This window comes from Rana temporaria, chromosome 3, assembly GCF_905171775.1.
Source record: "Rana temporaria chromosome 3, aRanTem1.1, whole genome shotgun sequence".
Lineage (NCBI taxonomy): Eukaryota > Metazoa > Chordata > Amphibia > Anura > Ranidae > Rana > Rana temporaria.
In genome coordinates, this window is record NC_053491.1 from 78378095 (window position 1) to 78400323 (window position 22229).

At 43.8% G+C, this 22229-nt stretch overlaps 1 protein-coding gene across 1 annotated transcript in view; it reads right to left on the bottom strand.

Moving 5' to 3' along the window:
- The window catches only part of ADAL (adenosine deaminase like), a 61631-nt gene that overhangs the window by 21756 nt on the left and 17646 nt on the right, over positions 1 to 22229 (bottom strand). Inside the window, exons 5-7 of the mRNA XM_040342793.1 lie at positions 19616 to 19697; positions 16055 to 16181; positions 11377 to 11457 (exon numbers count right to left, since the gene is read on the bottom strand). Of these exons, the coding sequence (XP_040198727.1) occupies positions 11377 to 11457; positions 16055 to 16181; positions 19616 to 19697 (290 nt within the window). The remainder of the gene's footprint in view (positions 1 to 11376; positions 11458 to 16054; positions 16182 to 19615; positions 19698 to 22229) is intronic.

The window sequence follows — 22229 nt, forward strand, 5'->3', positions numbered from 1 at the left end:
ATTTATATAGGCATCACCGTCCCATCATGCTCCGGTAGGTACCCACGTGGTGGGTGCCTACCCACGTGCACCCACCACGTGGGTACCTGCCGGAGCATGATGGGACGGTGATGCCTATATAAATGGGATGCAAGGCGCGCTTCCATCATTACAGCGACAACAGGCGACGAGGCAACATCGGTAGGACAGAAGACCAGAAGACCCTGGCGTCACAGAAGACCGCGCCGGCTGCCTGTTTGAAATCGAGCTAACACACAAACATAGCAGGCAGCCAGTGCTGAAGAAGAAGGCACCGGAGAGCTGCAGAAGAACCGGGGTTCGCCGAGTCAACAGCGGAAGAGGGGAGAAGATGGAAGAAGCCCCCCGGAGTCCGGAGAAGCCCCCCCCGGAGAGCGGAAGAAGAAACCCCCCCCCCGGAGAGCGGAGAAGACCCCCGGAGAGTGGAAGAAGAAGCCCCCCCTGGTAATTGAGCTAATAACGAAGACAGGGGGGGCATCCGGAGCAGAATAATAAATTATTTTAAAAAGCCTTGTGTTGTGTGTTTACTACATTTTACTTTTTGCCTCCAGGTGAATGGATAGGGGTACGATGTACCCCATATCCATTCACTTAGGGTGGGGGGCCGGTATCTGGGGGCCCCCTTATTAAAGGGGACTCCCAGATTCCGATAAGCCCCCGCCCGCATACCCCGACAACCAATGGCAAGGGTTGTCGGGAAGAGGTCCTGTCCTCATCAACATGGGGACAGGGTGCTCTGGGGTGGGGGGGCCCGCAGTGCGCCCCCCTGCCCCAGAGCACCCAACCCCCCCATGTTGAGGGCATGCGGCCTGGCACGGCTCAGGAGAGGGGGGGAAGGTTGCTCGTCCCCACTCCCATTCCTGACCGGCCGGGTAGCGTGCTTTGGATACGGGTCTGGTATGGATTGTAGGGGGACCCCCTACGTCAATTTTTCGGCGTGGGGGGGTCTCCTTACAACCCATACCAGACCTAAGGGCCTGGTATGCTCCTGGGGGGGGGAACCCATGCCGTTTTTTTCTTTGAAAATTGGCATGGAGTTCTCCCTCTCAGGAATGCATGCTGAGCGACGCTGACATTTTTTTTATAATTATTTGTTTTCCCGGCGCGTCTTTTTTTTTCACCCGTCGCAACTTTAGTGTCCCGTCGAAATTCTCAAAGCCGACCGGCGTTAATTACGTTCGCGCGCTGCACGTCGGGAAAATTACGTCACACGCATGCGCAGTACGGCCGGCGCGGGAGCGCGCCTCATTTAAATTTTAAACGCCCCCAGGAGAGGAGGACCGCCTTACGACGGCGGCACTTAAGTTACACAGCGTGTAATTTCTACCTAAGTGCTTTGACGATCAGGCACTTAGGTAGAAATTTTAAGTCAGTGTAACTTAACTGCTGAAATTTAAGTTACGCAGACTTTTTGAGAATTTGGCCCCCTAATTATAGAAGTCCCAATTACATAAATCGCCCCCGATTTGAGTCCCCTCAAGTACAATGGAGAAGGGAATCACCCAGAGGGGGACAATATGAAAAGAAAAAACACTCAGACCTCTATCCTTTTCCTGTTGTGTGATAAATATAAAAGGAACTGTTTGTTTGTAAGGGTAATATTGATTTAAAATGAATGAAGTGACTGTTTGTGATTATGTGAAGATACATGAAAGTCTTGTACCTCCAATATGAAAACTTATATAACTTCTAATAGTAAAGGTCAATTGAGATCCCAGGCCGATGAGTGAACCCCGCTTTTGGCAAAAGAGCGGCCGCAATGACGAACGTTATGTCATTAAATTTTGTTACCAGTGGTCAATAACTAATCGGTGTCTGGAGTTCATTGGCTAATACAAAAATAAAATAAAGTGTTGAGTGTGAGTGAAGTTCTGCAGGAGTTCTCTGTGAATGAGTTAAAAGTATCCTGTGTGGCCGGGTTGATTGAGCATGCCTGAATATTTAAAGGAACTTTTGTATTTATTATTTGTATTGTTATATTGCTAGTGCACAAACGGTGACATTTCCGACAGTCCCAAATGCCCCTATGGAGGAGATAAAACATGCCACTCAAGAACGGATCCCCTGTCCGGAACAAACAGCAGAATCAGATTTATTACTATTTTCTGGGGGGAGTCAAAAGAAAGTTAGATTGTATGCAAATTTAGGGGATAAAGACCGTTAGTGAGTACAGCCGTTATAGTGCAGCCGTTTTGAGGGGGACAGTAGAGAACAACTAGCATTAGAAAAAAAAGGAAAACACAAAAAGATCTGCACCTTTAGTGCTATGTTTTATCCCTAGAACGTATCCTCAAATTTTGAAGATTAACCAAGAATTAGTAGGAGCACTGAAACACCACGAGTTGTGTAACCGATCCCAAATTTATCACTGCAGAATATACTGAGGGTTGCTCAATGGGAATGAATAAATGGGAATGAATAAATGGGACTGATGTAATACATAAGATAACACCACTCCTTGAAGTTTCCTATATAGAAGGAACATTTTAACACAGTTAATTTTTGCAGTATTACCTGCTTGTTCAGTTCCCCTTATGGGAAGGGATCTAGTGTCCCAACTACAGATTATCATTATCTTTGACAAAGAGGGTGACCTTCGAGCCAGATCCCCCATTTGCAAACTGACAAACTCAAAGTATCAAGACTGGACATTACATGTTACTCCCTGCAGACATTGAAACACATCCCGTATGGGCACAATCTAAATCCTCTGTAGAACTGATTAATTGCACACCATATGTCCCAATACTACACTTGTAGTACAGACCTTGTTTTCACAAACAATACCCATTTACAGGAAAAAAGGGAAGGGGATAGAACCCTTAATTCAGCAATACATAGGGAGGGTATTTTAAGGCACACAGTTAGCCAACACACCAATTCAAAGAGTACCTGGAGATTGGTACAGTATCTCAGGGCAGTTATGCCCCTACCTCCCCTGGTTGCAGATATCATTGCAATTTTTGAAGCATTACCCCCAAACTTCACAGTGTTGCACAGTCGGGGGCAATTGGCATGGACTGGGTTTCTCCTTTTTTTTTCAAGGCTTTGGGGACAGTCCAACCGCTTTCTTAATGGTTTTGAAAAGGTCATTAGATGACTGGGAACCTAAGGAGGGATCCACTTGCTGCAATATGGAGGAGAAGAGAGATGACCTACTACTGGTGTGTACTGAGAGCAAGGAAAATTGTGAGGTAGACTCTAGGCACATGTTAGACCGCCTCGTCTCGAAAGATCACTTCGCGTTTTGGGTAAAGACGCAGTGGTGCAGGATTGAGGTGGAATACTTGGGGTGTATCATGGCACAAGGAAAAAGGTAGAGTATAGTATCACCCGCCAGAGTCAGAGCATTAGCCTCCCTCACACTCGGCAACAAAGGCAGCACTCCTGTCTTTCCTTGTCTTTATTGTCTACTATCGACCGTGGATCCATCCCCAATTGTTCCCACTTTGACTCCATTTTGAGGCAGGTCACTTTAATGACCTCCCCTAAGACTGTAGAATGGACCGAGTCTATGTTGGAAGCTTTTAATTATTTAATTATGGCCCTAGTCTCTGCTCCAGCACTAGGTTTGCCTTCATATTAAAAAAAAAGGAACCTTTTGTTACACTGTGTAGTCTCGGGGATGCTTTTGCTGTTTTAGCACAAGATCATGGTGGGAGCCAGAGAGGCCAGTGGCATACCTGTCAAATAAATTGCCCAATCAGGTGCAGGGGATGCCCAGTTGATTGCAGGCCTTGGCAGTTAGTGCCGTGCCAGTAAAATAAGGGAACACCTCACATTAGGAACACCTCTTACTCTGTACACAACACGCTCAGTCACTTTTTTTACAAAATATATCTACCCGACATATGACAGCACAACGGATGAGTGGATATGAAATAGTTTTGATGAACACAGCCAGTTTGACAGTAAAATCTTGTTCAGATATATGTTACACTCCCCATTAAGAATGACAGGGAACATGCAAACACTACCCATACAACACGATTATAGCCAGACACTGCATGACACCACATCCATCCATATCACCTAGAAACAATCTCACTGATAAATAATTTTCAAGATGAAGCACACGGGAGACATGGACATTTACCCCCACCTAGAACTTACATATCGATTTCACCCATATGCCAAAACAAATATGAAATATCTTTTGGTAATAGTGGACAAATTTACAGGATGGACAAAAGTAATTCCTGCAACAGGAGAAACAGCAGGAATCACAGCCAGAGCTTTTATGAATCATTAGGTATGGTCCACAGGTCATATCATCGGACCAAAGTCCAGTTTTTACTTCCAAACTTACTCAAGAATTAACAAAGCTTTTGGGTTTTCAAAGGCTTATCACCCCCAAAGCTCAGGAATAGTAGAACGTTAGAACCATAATATATAGGATAAAAATTAATAAATAAATAGATAAAAAAAATAAAAAAAAGCCATCTTAGGCATCTTAAATTTTTTGATGCACTTCCTACCGGGAGTGCTCTTTCAGATCCGTACCACCCCTAACCGAAAAAAAAAAAAACAGGCTTATGCCCCTACGCAGTTCTTATAAATTTTTACGGGAAGACCTGCCCAGAAGTGACAGTGCAAGGAGGGGAGAATAATAATAACCTTTATTTTCACCAGGAGGAACGCATAAGGTAAGTGCACATACAGAAAATTATGATAAGGTTGCTGTCACTTTTTCTCCTCTTTCCACAGATCCAACTCACCCTTTTCTACAAAGACAAAGTGCTGGAAAAGAATTTATTCTGCTCCAGGGTCCTGTGCACTGTGTCTACAGGGAGAACTCTATATTGATGTTCCTAGTAAAGAGATATGTATTGGCTTTTTACGTCAAATTCTGCTGAACACAATTTGTCTTTCATGACGTTCAGTGAGAAGTGACAATCTTCTTTAGATCATTTACATATATTGGGGCACAAGAAAAATGCACTACACTGTCTTACGCAGGGCTTTTTTTCAGGGGGAACTTGGGGGAACTCAGTTCCACCACCTTTGGCTCAGACCCTTTGGTGCCGGTGATCTGCCGTGCTGGTTCCAGGTATCATGGAAGTTCCAGCGCATGCGCGAACTGATGCGCTGAGATGGTTCCAGCCATCGGGAAAGTTCCTTCAAGCACTGCGCAGGTGCAAACTTGCTGACGGAAATCCCCGAACGGCGGCCGGCATCCAGGGCGACGTGGATTTTGAGGTAAGTGGCCAGTCGGCCTCACGTCCTCGCTGCGCTCGAACGGCTCGCTTCGCTCGCTCGGCCTCCTGGCTCTTTTTTTTAACATCCTCCAATCCACGGGGATGTTAAAGAATGAGCCTGGATGCCGGGCGAGGTTCGGGGATTTCCGTCGGGAAGTTTGCGCCTGCGCAGTCAGTGGAGGAACTTCCCCCATAAGGGAACATTGAGGACAAGTCACCGGCTCAAACACAGAAGTCCAGTTTCTGTGTTCACAAGTGACAGCTCTGCACTCTGCGTGTAACCCCCTGAACTCTGCACTCTGTATGTAATGCAATCCTGATATTTAATGCCCCTTTAATACCCTTCTACTGTTTGTGAAATCTGAACGGGGTCGTGGTTGAGTTCCTGCACCTATTTTCTGAGAAAAAAAGCTCTGGTCTTACGTATAGGAGAGTTGTGTTACAATAGGAGAGTTGTGTTCGTTTCCAGTAATTCAGTGAGGCTCTGTTAACATCTAGGCATTGCTATTTTACAGTCGTTTTTTGGGCATTTTTTTCAGGCATTTTTGCACCGTTTTTTTACAGGTGTTTTGAAGTTCAAAGGTCACCAGTGTAAAACGCCTTTAATCTGACAAAAAAGAAGCTTGGTGTACTTTTTTGGGTGACAGCTTTTTGCTTTAGGTGACAGAACGCTCAGATGTGAAGAGCCATTGAAATTAATGGGATTTGTCTTGTTGGGAGTTTTTAGATCACGATCGTTATTCCTGTCATGGAAAAAACAACGTATTTCTCGATGCGATTTCTCTCAAGCTTGCCTTGCATACACACGATTGTGATAAAAAATGCTCGAGCAAAGCGTGGTGACGTACAACACGTACAACGGCACAATTAAGGGGAAGTTCCATTCAAATGGCACCACCCTTTGGGCTGATAATGCTAATTTCCCGTCTCATAACTTGCTTTTGAGCATGCGTGTTTCCCCCCCCCCCTCGTTAAAGCCTACACATGACCGTTTTTCACAACAAGAAAAACGACGACATGAAAAACGATGAGAAAAAATAGAGCAGGTTCTAAATTTTTATTGGCCATTTTTCTCGTCGAGAAAAATGCTCTGGGGCATACACATGACCGTTTTTCGCGACCAATTTAAAAAATGGCATTTTTCTAGTCATGAAAAACGGTTGTGTGTACGCGGCATAAGAGCAGAAAAATGCCCAAAAACGCCTAGGTGCGAACAGAGACCGAGGGAAAAAAGTATTTGATCCCCTGCTGATTTTGTACATTTGCCCACTGACAAAGAAATGATCAGTCTATAATTTTAATGGTAGGTTTATTTTAACAGTAAAAGACAGAATAACAACAAAAAAATAAAAAAAGTAAAAAATTGATTTGAAGTTTGATGAGTGAAATAAGTATTTGATACCAGCAAGCTTTCTGGCTCCCAGGTGTCTTCTATACATGTAACAAGCTGAGATTAGGAGCACTCTCTTAAAGGGAGTGCTCCTAATCTCAGCTTGTTACCTGTATAAAAGACACCTGTCTACAGAAGCAATCAGATTCCAATCTCTCTACCATGGCCAAGAACAAAGAGCTGTCCAAAGATGTCAGGGACAAGATTGTAGACCTACACAAGACTGGAATGGGCTACAAGACCATTGCTAAGCAGCTTGGTGAGAGGGTGACAAAAGTTGGTCTGATTATTCGCAAATGGAAGAAATACAAACTAGGGGCCATATCCTCAAAAGGGATACGCCGGCGTATCTACTGATACGCCGTCGTATCCCAGTTTCTATCTTTGGAACTGATCCACAGAATCAGTTTCCAAAAGATAGGCAGAAGATCCGACATGTGTAAGGCCGGGTACACACGAACAAACATGTATGGTGAAAGCGGTCCGTCGGACCGTTTTCACCATACATGTCTGCCAGAGGGCTTCTGTACGATGGTTGTACACACCATCGTACAGAAGTCCGCGCGTAAACAATACGCGGGGCGTGTCCGCGTCGTCGCCGCGACGATGACGCGGCGATGATGCGGAGACGTGGGCGGGCCTGCCATTTAAAGGCTTCCACGCATGCGTCGAAGTCATTCGACGCATGCGAGGGACGGCGGGCGCCTGGACATGTACGGTAGGTCTGTACTGACGACCGTACATGTCCGAGCGGGCAGGATTCCAGCGGACGGTTTTAAAACACGTCCAGGAATATTTGCCTGCTGGGAAAAGGCCCGGCGGGCAAATGTTTGCTGGAATTCGGCCCGCTCGCGCCCACACACGACCGAACATGTATGCTGAAACTGGCCCGCGGACCAGTTTCAGCATACATGTTTGGTCGTGTGTACGGGGCCTAAGGGACTTACACTGCCGGATCTTAGGATGCAGTACCGCAGTCGCCGCTGGGGGCATTTCGTGTCGAAATGCCGCTTCGGGTATGCAAATTAGCACTTACGGAGATCCACAAAGCTTTTATGCTTCGTTTTTTCTCCGTAAGTATTAAGTTGCATGTGTAAAATTAGGGCTGCTTTTACAAAGTGTAAACTGTTTACACCTTGTAAAAGTAGACCCTTCTTACCCGCAACGCTGTTATTTTTTTTTTTCCCCGCCGTATCTTTTTTTTTTCCCCGACTCAATTTTTTTGACCTGGCACGATTCACGAAGCGCGGCGTAACGTAATTTCGCGCTATGCACGTCGGGAGAATGACGTCACGAGCATGCGCAGTACGTCCGGCGCGGGAGTGCGCCTAATTTAAATGGGACTCGCCCCCATTTGAATAGGAACGCCTTGCGCCGGCGGAATTTAAGTTACACACCCGAAAATTTCTAGGTAAGTGCTTTGTGGATCGGGCACTTAGGTAGAAATTTTCCGGCAGTGTAACTTAAATGGGAAAAGATAAGTTACGGCGGCTGGCTGTGGATCTGGCCCTAGCTGTCAATCTTCCTCGGTCTTGGGCTGCATGCAAGATCTCACCTCATGGAGTTTCAATGATCATGAGAACGGTGAGAAATCAGCCCAGAACTACACAGGAGAATCTTGTCAATTATCTCCAGGTATCTGGGACCAAAGTCTCCAAGAAAACAATTGGTAAAAAGGCTACGCTGTGAAGGACTGAAATCCTGAAGCACCCGCAAGGTCCCCCTGCTCAAGAAAGAACATGTACAGGTACAGGCCCATCTGAAGTTTGCTAATGAACACCTGAATGATTCAGAGGAGAACTGGGTGAAAGTGTTGTGGTCAGATGACTCCAAAAATGAGCTCTTTGGCATCAACTCAACTTGCCGTGTTTGGAGGAGGAGGGATGCTGCCTATAACCCCAAGAACACCATCCCCACCATCAAACGTGGAGGTGGAAACATTAGGCTTTGTTTTTTTTTTCTGCTAAGGGGACAGGCCAACTTCACCACATCAAAGGGATGATGGACAGGCCATGTACCGTCAAATCTTGGGGTGAGAACCTCCCTCCCTCAGCCAGGGCATTGAAAATGGGTCGTAGATGGGATTTCCAGCATGACAATGACCCAAAACACACAAGCAAGGCAACAAAGGAGTGGCTCAAGAAGAAGCACAATAAGGTCCTGGAGTGGCCTAGCCAGTCTCCAGACCTTAATCCCATAGAAAATATGTGGAGGGAGCTAAAGGTTTGAGTTACCAAACATCAGCTTCGAAAACCTTAATGACTTATAAAGGATCTGCAACGAGGGTAGGACAAAGCCCCTCATGAGATGTGTGTAAACCTGGTGGGCAACTACAAGAAACGTCCGACCTCTGTCATTGCCAACAAGGGTTTTGCCACCAAGTCATGTTTTGTGAAGGGGTCAAATACTTATTTCACTCATAAAATGCAAATCAATTTATAACTTTTTTGAAATGCCTTTTTCTGGATATTATTGTTATTCTGTCTCTCACTGTTAAAATAAAACTACCATTCAAATTATAGATTGATCATTTCTTTGTCAGTGGGCAAATGTACAAAATCAACAGGGGAACAAATACTTTTTTCCCCTCACTGTAACCAGTGGATTTAGAGATATTGTAAACTCCTAACAAAATACAGTGCTATACATAAAAACAAATGTAGTGTTCTACCTCTCAGAACTAGATGGAATAGATACAGTTTCACTTGCATTCAGTCTACTAATCCCTGAACGCAGCACAGTGGCTAAAAGGTTAGCACTTCCGCGTAGCAACACTAGACCAAGGTCGTTGCTTCAAATCCCAACCACGGCACTACCTGCCTGGAGTTTGCATGTTCTCCCTGTGCCTGCGTTGGTTTCCTCCCACACTCCAAAGACATGCTGGTAGGTTCATTGGCCCCCAGTATGTGTATGTATGAATGTGAGTTAGGGACCCTAAAAATTGTAAGCTCCTTGAGGGCAGAGACTGATGTGAATGTACAATATATATGTAAAGTGCTGCGCAAATTGACAGTGCAATACATGTAAGTGGAAGTGTGGGGGCGCTAGAGAGCTAATAACAAACTCTGAGATAACACACAAACTGATTGTTAAACCCTATCCACATAGGGTGATATGAACATTAATCATATATATATAAGCTATAATTAATAAGTGGTAAAACAGTGCAAACAAATTTAATCAAATGTGAACTGTTGCTGGTGATACAGAATGATAACATAAGTCCATATGCAATAATGTGCAAAAATTGAATAATTCCTTAGTGAACTTTGTGACCAGTCCATAAACAATGGTAAATGAGAACCAGTAGTTTACCGTTGTTTATGGACTGGTCACAAAGTTCACTAAGGAATTATTCAATTTATGCACATTATTGCATATGGACTTATGTTATCATTCTGAATCACCAGCAACAGTTCACATTTTATAAAAAAAATTTGCACTGTTTTACCATTTATAAATTATAGCCTATATCAGGGGTCCTCAAACTACGGCCGGCGGGCCGGACACAAGATGAGAAACACGACAGGTCCGGACAAAAGGCGGGTCTTTTGAGTTAAGCAGCGGGGTGGTTTCAGCAATGAAACACCTGCCTTTCACTAGCAGTCCTATGCTTTATCCGACCTGTCATGCTTTGCGTGTAATATCGATGGGGGGATATGTGATAGGGGGAGATCTGTGATAGGGGGGGAGATCTATGATAGGGAGGGAGATCTGTCATAGGGGGGGAGATCTGTGATAGGGAGGGAGATCTGTGATAGGGAGGGAGATCTGTGATAGGGAGGGAGATCTGTGATGGGGGATCTGCTATGGGGGGGACCTGATATGGGGGGAATCTGTGATGGAGAGGAGTCTGTGATGGGGGATCTGTTATGGGGGTCTGTGATGGGGGGGGGTCTGTTATTCTGGGCTTTGTGATGGAGAGGAGTTTGTGTTGGGGGGGCTTAATGATGGGGAGGATCTGTTATTGGGGGCTTTGTGATATAGAGGAGTTTGTGTTGGGGGGCTTTGTGAAGAGGGGGGTTCAGTTATTGGGGGCTTTGTGTTGGAGAGAAGTTTGTGATGGGGGGCCTAATATGGTGGGGATCTGTGATGGAGAGGAATCTGTGATGGGGGGGTCTGTGAAATACTAATAATTTTATGGTTGATTAAAATTGTTCTTTTTTTAAAATATTGTATTGTTTTTTCCTGTTATTTTTGGCCTTCAAATAAGATGTGTGCATAGGTTCATTAGTTTTTTAAACTATAGTCGGGCCCCCACAACAGTCTGAGGGACCGTGAACTGGCCCCCTGTTTAAAAAGTTTGAGGACCCCTGGCCTATATATATATATATGAATAATGTTCTTATCACCCTATGTGGATATTGTTTAACAATCAGTTTGTGTGTTATCTTAGAGTTTTTTATTAGCTCTCTAGCGCCCCCCACACTATAACTTCCATAATTGCACTATTGGTATCTCCACTTAGTATTTTGGGGAGCAGCTTTTATTTACTTTTCATTTATTTCCACTATAATTGGCGCAAGATACTTTTTCTTTCATAGTGCAATACATGTACCTGTAATACCACTTTATATGCACAGATGAGCAAAATGATTTGCAAAGCAGGCAGATTTGGCTAAGTCTTGAATATACACATGCAGATTTGTTCAGTTTGCAGAACATAATCTAATTTATGAATTGTGAATACTTGGATTCCTAAATGACATGACTCTTCCCAGGTCTGATAGTTTTGCATGGCAAGATTAGCAAATGTCAGATTCACTGTACCTCTGACAAATGGAGAGCCAATTTCAGGCCAGAATTCTTAGCCTCCGTGAGAGTTTCCATGAAGTCTTTTCCATGTCCAACCTATAAAAATAAAAACATTAACATCCATAACCAGCCAAAAATGTTATCTTACGTTCATATAATGTGAAGCATTAGCAGAATCCGTCCGAACCCCATATACTACACCTTCCAATTCAGTGACTCCCCTTAGTGGACTCCATCCATGAGTCAAACAAAGGCCGTCATATGATGCAAACACAGAGCGCGCCGCCTGTGCCCCGCAGCAGGCACGATCACGGGAAGCCATCATATGATGGCCTTCCAGAACTAGAAGGCCCCTCTCTAGCTGTCATTCGGCTATAGCGCGGTCGGCAAGTGGTTAAGCTGCAATAGGCAGTAGATGGGGTCGTCTACATGTCACGGGAGCGCAGTGAAGCATTGCAGCATGTCCACACCCCATGTATATCCGACATGTAGCTTGCCGCCCGCCGAACACGATAAATGCATGCATATTGGGAAGCGCCGCAAACGCCATACAACCGTTTGCAATGCATACAGTTTTGAAGCATTTGTCTGCAAAATGGGTTTAAAACAGGTGGTAGGGAGGTGTCACAGAGCTTCCTCACCACCTGTCAGTAGGCTCTGAAATGCGATCAAAATGTGAATCAGGCTTCAGAGGAAAAAGAGATGTAGACACACGTCTAGATCTACCCTTAGGCCCCTTTCACACTGCCGCAACTTGAAAGTCGCGTAATTTTGATGCGATTTTAGGGAATGCCTGCGTAAACTTGAGGTCTACGGACCTCAACTCGCATCAAAGTCGGACCAAAGTAGTACAGGGACTACTTTGAAGTCGGTCTGACTTGAAGTCACACAGATATGAATGGTTATCATTGAGAATCATGGGGTATGACTTGTCATGAGACGCTGATGTCCAAAGTCGCAGGAAAAGTCACACAAGTGTGACAGGGCCCTTAGTTTCCTAAAAAAAAATGTTTTATTGGTAATAAAACACTTGTGTTTCTCTATTTTTCCTTTTTTTGTAGCATCTCAGTGCTGTTGATTTTCTGCAGCCTGTTTGCAGCCATTTCTTGTTTACACACCAGCGATAACTGCATGCCATTTCTCAGGGTGCCTTTTCTAATGGTGACAACAAGGGACAATGCCTGTATGGCCATCTCCATGGTGCAGTGGCAAATGAGGGGAGAGCGTTGTCACTCCTCAGAAAACGGCCTGAACCTGGACCTTCATGGCAGGATTGTAATGAAAGCTGTAGACCTTTATGTTAAAGTGACTTGTGAAATGCCATAAATATAAAAGATTTTAGTGTCTGGGTTTATGTTTATGTATGCTTTAACATATGGGGATCATATGTGAAAAACACTCTTACATATCCATATTACCTCAGATAAGGATTTTCAGAGAAATCGATGTGTGCCGTATATCCCACACCCAGAGGATCAGACACAGGTCACACGTATTCATAAACAACTACGTCAGCCCAGAAACAGTGTTTGTTCCTCCATATTATCTCACTAATCCTATATTCCCAGAACAGATGGTACATAGGAGATAAGGCCCTTTTTTTGTCATGAAGGCTCCCGACGTCATCAGGCCACATAACAGAGGCCCCCTCAAGGTTATTGCCTCATCCATATAGCACACTGTCTACATTTAGAGGAAAATAAAGGGATCGTGTCTCGTTCACTTGAAAAATTCACTGCAGCAAGTATCTACATTTCATCTATGTAGTTCATCATTCTGCATTTGTAATGAGGTAAAGTGCATGTCCAGACAATTTTTTTTTTTAGTTTTGCATAGTGTGGGTAAGGATTAGAACTCCTGATGGTTTTTTACAACTATCCAGGTTTTGGTTTGAGAGATTTCCCTTCACTTCCTGTCCTGCTGACAATGGCGTCACCAGACAGGAAGTGAGGGAAAATCTGCAACAGGGACACAAGCAAAAATGAAAAACCTGAATGGGGTTCTAGCCTTCCCTTACTGTAGTAAAAAATAGCATGTTATTTCTGTTTGCGTCTCTGCTGCAGATACCCCCCCCCCCCCACTTCCTGTCTAGTGAAGCCATTGTCAGCAGGACAGGAAGTAAAGCCAAATCTCTCAAACCAAGACCTGGATAGCTATAAAAAAAAGCATTGTTCAGAGCCCAACGTAGCATTAAATAAAACCTGACAGGGGCTCTAATGCTTCCCCACTCTATCAAAAACTATACATCTGATCTCCATACTGTCTCTTCAGGGCCTGTATGTACTGTCCCTTCTATTTCCTTATCCTGCACATTAACCCCCCTCATCTCCATCCTACACTATAATGCCCCTTTCACACGGGGCAGATTTATTTGCGATCAGTAGGGGGTCTGTGAGCTGATCCCCCACTGACTGGAGCAGAGCGGGCGTATAATACATCTGTGTCTACCCAGTATCTGCAGAGCGGAGCTGGGCAGAGCCCGCTCTTCACTAAAGGTGGGCGGCAGTAAACAGACGTCGCTGTCTGTTTACACCAGGCTAACTTCGATCCACTTTGTCTAAACGGATAAGGACAGAGTCCACTCCTGTTTTTTTAGCGGTCCTGAGGTAGGCAGGTGTACACAGACACAAGTTTACACCAGCCTGTCCATAGCCATGAATGGACCTTCCAATCTGGTACGCCTAAAAAACTGACAGGACAAAAGATTATAACGCACACATACAAAAATGTCATTAAAATCCTACAAGTCTATTTAACCACTTGCCGACCGTCTCACGCCAATATACGTTGGCAGAATGGCTCTCCTGCGCAAACTGACGTACCTGTAAGTCAGTCCGTAAAAGCAGAATAGTGGGCGCACGAGCGTGCCCGTGGGTCCCGCAATCACAGCGAGGAGAGGCAGAACGGGTAACTATGTAAACAAGGCATTTCCTCGTTCTGCCTAGTCACATGACATGGATCTACTGCTTCCAGTAATCGGGAGCAGTGATCTCTGTCATGTTTCAGTAAGCCCATCCCACCTACCATTAGAACACCCTGAGGGAACACACTTAACCCCTTGATCGCCCCCTAGTGTTAACCCCTTCCATACCAGTGTCATTTTTACATTGATCAGTGCATTTTTATAGCACTGATCAATGTAATAATGTCACTGGTCTCCAAAGTTTTTTTATTTGGGGTCAGATTTGTCCGCCACAATGTCGCAGTCCCGCTAAAAATTGCAGATCGACGCCATTACCAGTAAAAACAATAAAAAAATATAAAAGTCCCTAAAATCGATTGCGTAGTTTGTAGACGCGATAACTTTTGTGCAAACTAATCAATATATGCCTATTGCAATATTTTTTACCAACAATATGTACAAGAATATATATCAGTCTAAACTGATGACTAAATTCGTTTTTTTATTTTATTTTATTTGGGATATGTATTATAGCAAAACGTTTTTTTTTTTTAATTGCCACTCTGTTTTGGTTTATAGCACAAAAAAAAAAAAAACAACCAGGGCTCAACAAAACCCAGGAGCTAGGTCGCAATGGCGACTGGAAATTGCGTCCTGGCACCTGGGCTACACCGCATCAACTGGGATCCCCACCCCCCGTGGGTATGCAGACCTCGGCCTGGACCTGGCCAAAATTGAGGCCACGGATTTGCGGCCTGCTGGAGCAGGATACACGCTTTTTGTGAACCAGTGCCCTCTGGTGGACGGTGCTGTGATGAGCACGGTTCGCTCTCACTGCCCGCCCACCTCCGACATTATCTTCCCAATTTAACAGCTGGGGTTGAGGTTGCGGGGTTGATCGGTGGCCCGTTCCTTAACGCCGTTGTGGACGGGGAGTGCTGCTTGTAAGTGCCACCTGTCAGTGCCATCTCAGTGCTGCCTGTCAGTCCCACCTGTCAGTGCCATCTCAGTGCTGCCTGTCAGTCCCACCTGTCAGTGGCATCTCAATGTCACAACCCCAATCGAGTTCTGCGATCCACCAACCAAAATCTACTCCAGATACCCAAAGCCAGATACAAGTCCAAAGGAGAACGAAGATTTGAAATCCAAGGACCTAGACTATGGAACACTCTACCAACCAGCATCCGGTTGGAGGTGAATCACCTGGCCTTCAGAAAAAAACTCAAAACCCATCTTTTCTGAGGGCAAAAGTACAGTAGGGAAAGGATACTAAGCGCCCAGAGGCGATTCAGTTCGCATTTGTTGCGCTATATAAGTTTCTCACTCATCTCAGTGCTGCCTGTCAGTGCCATTTTAGTGCCACCTGTCAGTGCCATCTCATCAGTGCCCCTTAGTGCAGCCTATCAGCGCACATCAGTGAAGGAGAAAAATAACTTATTTGCAAAATCTTATAACAATTCTGTGTTTTTCCGCTTAGGATCAGGCGTGAGCAATTCTTATTGCCAAACCCCCCCGGGCATGCAGTTCTGGGCGCTGGGCAGCTGATTTAAAAAACTGGCTCCTAACTTTTTCATCTGGCTCCTAGATTCTAAGCAAATGTGTCAAGCTCTGTAAACTACTATAGACATAGGTAGACAAGTGTTGACATCCTTCCGCGTAAAGGATGTCTTACATACAAGAGGCCTCACAGTAAAAATAAAAAAATATAAATTTTACTGATGCCTTACTACAGTATCCAAAATGTCACATAGATGAACCATTACTGAATAAAGATTTGTTTGCTGAACTCACTCTTGGGTCCCCACTGAGGTCCAAACCTAGAACCAGGTCATTGGTGGCATGGAAATATTCTTCGGCAAGCTTGACAGTTTCTTTTGCAACAGTTGGACCCCCTCTTCTATCAATGGCCAACAAGAATCTGTAAAAGAGAATGTATGTACTCTGCAGCCAGGCTATAAGAATCAGACATTTACTAACATGTGTCTAATTTCAACACTCCTATCTTTCATTTACAAAAACATGATCTATTGTGTTTGTGGGAAGTTCAAATGTAAAGGAACATTTTTTTTTTTAATTCTTAAAAAGTTTTTATTAGTATTAAAATGGTAACAAAGGCATGCATCTGTGTTGTACGTTGTATATATTCAAGGGACAGATAATACAAGGTCTTTGCAGTGCTTATGCCGCGTACAGACGGTCGTTTTTTGTGATGAAAAAAAACGACGTTTTAAAAAACGTCATTTAAAATGATCGTGTGTGGGCAAAACGTCGTTTTATGTCTTCAAAAAAACGACCAAAAAAAAATTCGAACATGCTCGAATTTTTTGTGTCGTTTTTCAAAACGTCGTTTTTGTTTCACAGAAATTGACCGTGTGTAGCAAAAAACGACGTATAAAACGACGTTTTTAAACCCGCGCATGCCCAGAAGTTAGTTATGAAGTGAGCTTCAATGGAAAAAAGTGGTGAAACGTAACCTCGCTTTGCTAGAGCATTGTGAAAAAACGATGGTGTGTAGGCAACATCGTTTTTGAAAATGATGTTTCAAAAACGTTGTTTTATTTCATGATTTAAAACGTCGTTTTTTTTCATCACAAAAAACGACCGTCTGTATGCGGCATTAGAAGGAATGTATTACAGACCATTTGCAACTGATAAAATTGCGGAGAGAAATTAAGTGAGAGTCCTAACCAAAAACTGTTTACAGAATTACAGTGGGGAAAGTAATTATTTGATCTCCTGCAGATTTTGCCAACTTACAAAGAAATGAAGGGTGAATCATTTTTTACCATACCCGAAAATTAGCCTGGGTCTTATATTAATTTTGGCAACAAAAGACACAGTAGGGCTTATTTTCGGGGTAGGTCTTACCATGTAATGTGCTTCTCTCCCCCTGCTTGTAAAATCCTATAATCAACTCTATTGCAGTAGTATATAATGTATAATGTGTGTGTTTCTGTAATATAATTGTAGGAGCTGCGGTGGCTCAACGCGATTGGCACTGCACTGACAAGCCATTCACCTCTACATGTGAATTGAGTTTGGTGGTCTCAGCCCGGCTCCCGGTGGGTGTGCTATGCAAGGTAAGCCTGCGCTTAGTACGCCCACCCCCCTCCCACAAAAAACCACCACACTTACACGCACTCGAAATTGAGTTAACATGCACGCACTTTGACCACGCGGTCTCTAAAAAGAGAGGCGACGGACTAACAGGGCTGGTTGAGCGGGCTAGATCCTCTCACTCCCTTGTAGGGAGTCCCTCTGCCCCGTTGGGCTTCAAAGCGGAGCAGGTAGGGTGGGCTGTGTGGGAGGACCCCCTCACACACCTGCCATTGCCACCCGGGGCATGGAGAAAGGTGGCAGATTGCCTCTGGGGGAGGCCTGTCTACTCCCAACTCCTGCAGTCCGGCTCCTCTCTCGAGTACACGCACAAAATACACTTTAAAAAAAAAAAAAATATATAATTGTGCCAAATAACTTCCTTATAGCGCCATTCTGCGCTTCTGTGTCCCGCCGGAGCTCTCTTCCCCACAATTATATTACAGAAACACACACATTGTACATTATATACTAATAGAGTGGATTATAGGATGTTACAAACATTTAAACTAGGGCTTATTTTCGGGGTAGGGCTTATATTGCAGCCCTCCTGGAAAATAATGCTAGGTCTTATTTTCGGGGTAGGTCTTATTTTCGGGGAAACACGGTAGATGCATTTCAAATGATAGAAACAGAATATCAACCAAAAAAATATATACAAATGTTATAAATAAAAAGAGCTGTCAAAAGACGTCAGTGACAAGATTGTAGACCTGCACAAGGCTGGAATGAGCCACAAGACCATCAGCTCGATTCAGAAGCTTGGTGAGAGGGAGACAACTGTTGGAGCAATTATTCGCAAATGGAAGAAATACAAAATAACCATCAACCGCCCTCGGGTCTGGAGGTCCATGCAAGGTTTTGCCTCAAGGGGCAAGGATGATGATGAGAAAAGTGAGGGGTCAACCCAGAACTACACGGAAGGAGTTTGTGAATGATCTCAAGGCAGTTGGGACCACATTCACCAAACAAACCATTTGTAACACAATACGCCGCCATGGATTAAAATCCTTGGGGATTAAATACTTATTTTACTCACTGAACTGCATCTCAATTTAGAACATGTGTATCATGTTTTTTCTGGATTTTTGGTTCATATTCTGTCTCTATCATTTAAAATACACCTATGATAAAAATTATAAACCCTTCATTTCTTTGTGAGTGGGCAAACTTACAAAATCTGCAGGGGGATCAAGTAATTATTTTCCCCACTCTAAATTCAAAATAATATAGCAAAGCACATAGAAGAGTATAGCAAGTTGAGCAACTATAAAAACCGAAGACAAAAGTGTTGTGTGTCGTCGGATATTTGGAAACAATTAGTATCTTAAGGCGTCATTTACACTTGGGGATTTGGAATCGCATTGGCACATTTGGGTGCCAAAATAGGGATATTTGGAACTAAGTAGTTAATTAACTACAGTAAAACCTTGGTTTGCAAGCATACTTCATTCCAGAAACATGCTTGTAATCCAAAGCACTTGTATATCAAAGCATTTTTTTAAAAGGATATAAAAGAGAAGAGAGGCACCTCTAAGTGTAGCAATAAGTTGCTAAATGTTGTACCTTCATTACATGTAACCATATTGCTCCACTTAGAGGTTCCTCTCTTCTTTTTTATACTCAGTTGTGACATGACGCTACTCTTATATCAAGACATCACTTGTATATCAAGGCAAAATTTATTAAAACATTTTGCTTGTCTTGCAAAACGCTCTCAAACCAAGATTTTACTGTATTTTAACCCCTATGCCGCTAGCCTTAGTAAATACCGTATTTATTGCGGTATACCGCGCTCCCCCGTATACCGCGCACCCCTAAAGTGGCCCCCAGTCAAAATGATGTCATACATCCCAGGAGTTTTTTTTTTCATCTGAAAGAACACCTTCCTGCCTGCAGGCCTGAGCTAAGGGCAGATGGATTTCAGGAAATAAATGCTACATGAATGATCTGTCCTTACTCCGCAACTGGAAATTATGGGGGGGGGTGTTTTTCACAGTGATTTCTCAACAAAAATCAAGCATTGAGACATGGATGGAGGGAAGAGTACATTTGCTTTGAATATTAAAAATAAATTAAATTGTGTTTTGGGTTTGTGGTGCTCAGATAAGTTAAGTTCCTCTTTAATTTTATCAGAAAATGTTAATTCTGAAAATATGATATTATAATCAGTGTCCGTGTTTTTTGATTTATTATTAACGTAATAAAATCTTAGTGAATAAGGCAAGTTAGCCACCAAGATACACACAATCGTACCTCACATCAATGTCCACTTCCTCCTCTTTACATTGTTTTATGCCTTCAAGCACCGTCTCTACATAAGATCTCTTCGTCATCCCTGCAAGGAAAAGCCAAAATAAATTTAACATTTGTATGACAGATGGAAAAATATGGTATACGAGTGATACTCGAAAAATTTGAATATCATGCAAAAGTTCATTTATTTCACGAATGCAACTTAAAAGGTGAAACTAATATATGAGATAGATTCATTACGTGCAAAGCTAGATAGTTCAAGCTGTGATTTGTCATAATTGTGATGATTATGGCTTACAGCTCATAAAAACACCAAATCCACAATCTCAGAAAATTAGAATATTGTAAAACGGTGCAATATTCTAGGCTCAAAGTGTCCCACTCTAATCAGCTAATTAAGCCATAACACCTGCAAAGGGTTACTGAGCCTTTTAATGGTCCCTCAGTCTGGTTCAGTAGGAATCACAATCATGGGAAAGACTGCTGACCTGACAGTTGTGCAGAAAACCATCATTGACACCCTCCAAAGGAGGGAAAGCCTCAAAAGGTAATTACAAAAGAAGTTGGATGTTCCCAAAGTGCTGTATCAAAGCACATTAATAGAAAGTTATGTGGAAGGGAAAAGTGTGGAAGAAAAAGGTGCACAAGCAGCAGAGATGACCACGGCCTGGAGAGGGTTGTCAGGAAAAGGCCATTCAAAAGTGTTGGGGACTTTCACAAGGAGTGGACTGAGGCTGGAGTCAGTGCATTAAGAGCCGCCACACACACACGGATCCTGGACATGGGCTTCAAATGTCGTATTCCACTTGTCAAGCCTCCTGAACAACAAACAATGTCAGAAGTGTCTTACCCGGGCTAAAGAAAAACACACCTGGTCTGTTCTCAGTGGTCCAAAGTTCTCTCTTCTGATGAGAGCAAATTTTGCATCTCATTTGGAAACCATGGAGCCGGAGTATGGAGGAAGAATGGAGAGGCACACTGCAAGATGCTTGAAGTCCAGTGGGAAGTTTTCACAGTCTGTGATGATTTGGGTTGGCTTGAGTTCCCTGGTCCATACCTTTGCATGGGTTGCGCCTCATATATGGGGAATAACTTTACGCCGGACGTACGACTTACGCAAACCGCGTATATTATGCGCCGGGCGCAAGTACGTTCGTGAATCGGCGTATCTCCCTCATATGTGCATAGAAAATCCATGGGAGCGCCAAATACGTCCAGCGTAAATATGCGCCCACTCTCCGCCGGCGTAGGCAAGTAACGTCGGTCGGAGGCCTAAGCATATAAGTCAGCTGGATAGTATATATATATATATATATATATATATATATATATATATATATATATATATATATACCGTATATACTCAAGTATTATCTTATCCGACCCGAATATAAGCCGAAGGCACCTAATTTTACCACAAGAAATGGGAAAACGTATTGACTCGAGTATAAGCCTAGGGTGTCCATGTGCATGCCTCACTGTGCCCATGCCTCACTGTGCCTATTACTAGACTGACATTTAACATGGGAGTCTATGGACCGGCCGGTACCGGGTCCCCAAAGTCACCGGAAAAATGACCGTTTAACATGGGAGTCTATGGAAGGGGTGCCCGGCTTTGAAAAACCTGTGATCCCCGGCCGTAGGTCCCCCAACAACAAACTTTGAACTTGTAGAGGAAGAGTGGCTCTACATGTGTGCCAAGTTTGGGGTCCAGGGGACCTATAGCCGGCCGGTACCGGGTCCCCAAAGTCCGAGAGATCAGACGTAAAAAGGTGACTCAAGTATAAGCCGAGGGGGGCATTTTCAGCACAAAAAACTTGGCTTATACTCGAGTATTATATACGGTATATTTATTATATAGGACAGAAATGGCAAAGAATGTGTACCAAGTGTACATAGCCAAACCTGCCGATAACTGACATATTTTACTACACAGGTACCTCTGCAGGATAAGGTCATATGTATTCTATCAGTGTATGGAAATGGCTAATGATATATCATAGACTTGAGAATAGTATATATAGCATCTAGCACAAGAGACAGATGAGGCACACTAACAGGGTTTTTGGCAAACTTTTGCTTATACATAAGGATTTTTATTTTAAAGGGTAAGTTCACCTTTACAGAAAAACTGTAAGGTAACCCTACACTGTGTTTATACCCATGTGATTTGGTTCAGGTAAAATGCTTTTGGGGTGTCGTTAACTTTCCATTGACACCCGCAGCAGATCGCAGAACAGAGTGCGACTGCTATGCGGTGTAGGAAACAAACACGAATTGCTGTGTTTACCGCATCAGTGTGAACAGGAGCTTAGAAAATTGCATCGCAATGCACAGGACCCTTTTTAAAAATGCATTGCACTCGGACTGCATATATGTGAACGGTCACCATAGAAAACTATGTTATTTCACTTCGCAATTCCATGCGTTCTGGAATGCATACAAAATCGCATCTGTGTGAACCAGGGCTTATGGTCTCTCAGGAACTCCACAGCTGTGTTTGCTGAAGATCTCACTGATGGAGCCCAATAGGTGTAGGGCAGTTGGGGTTTAGGCCCACCAGGATGCTGCCCAATCATCAGTCACATGCTCACACCCTTATAGGCGATAATAA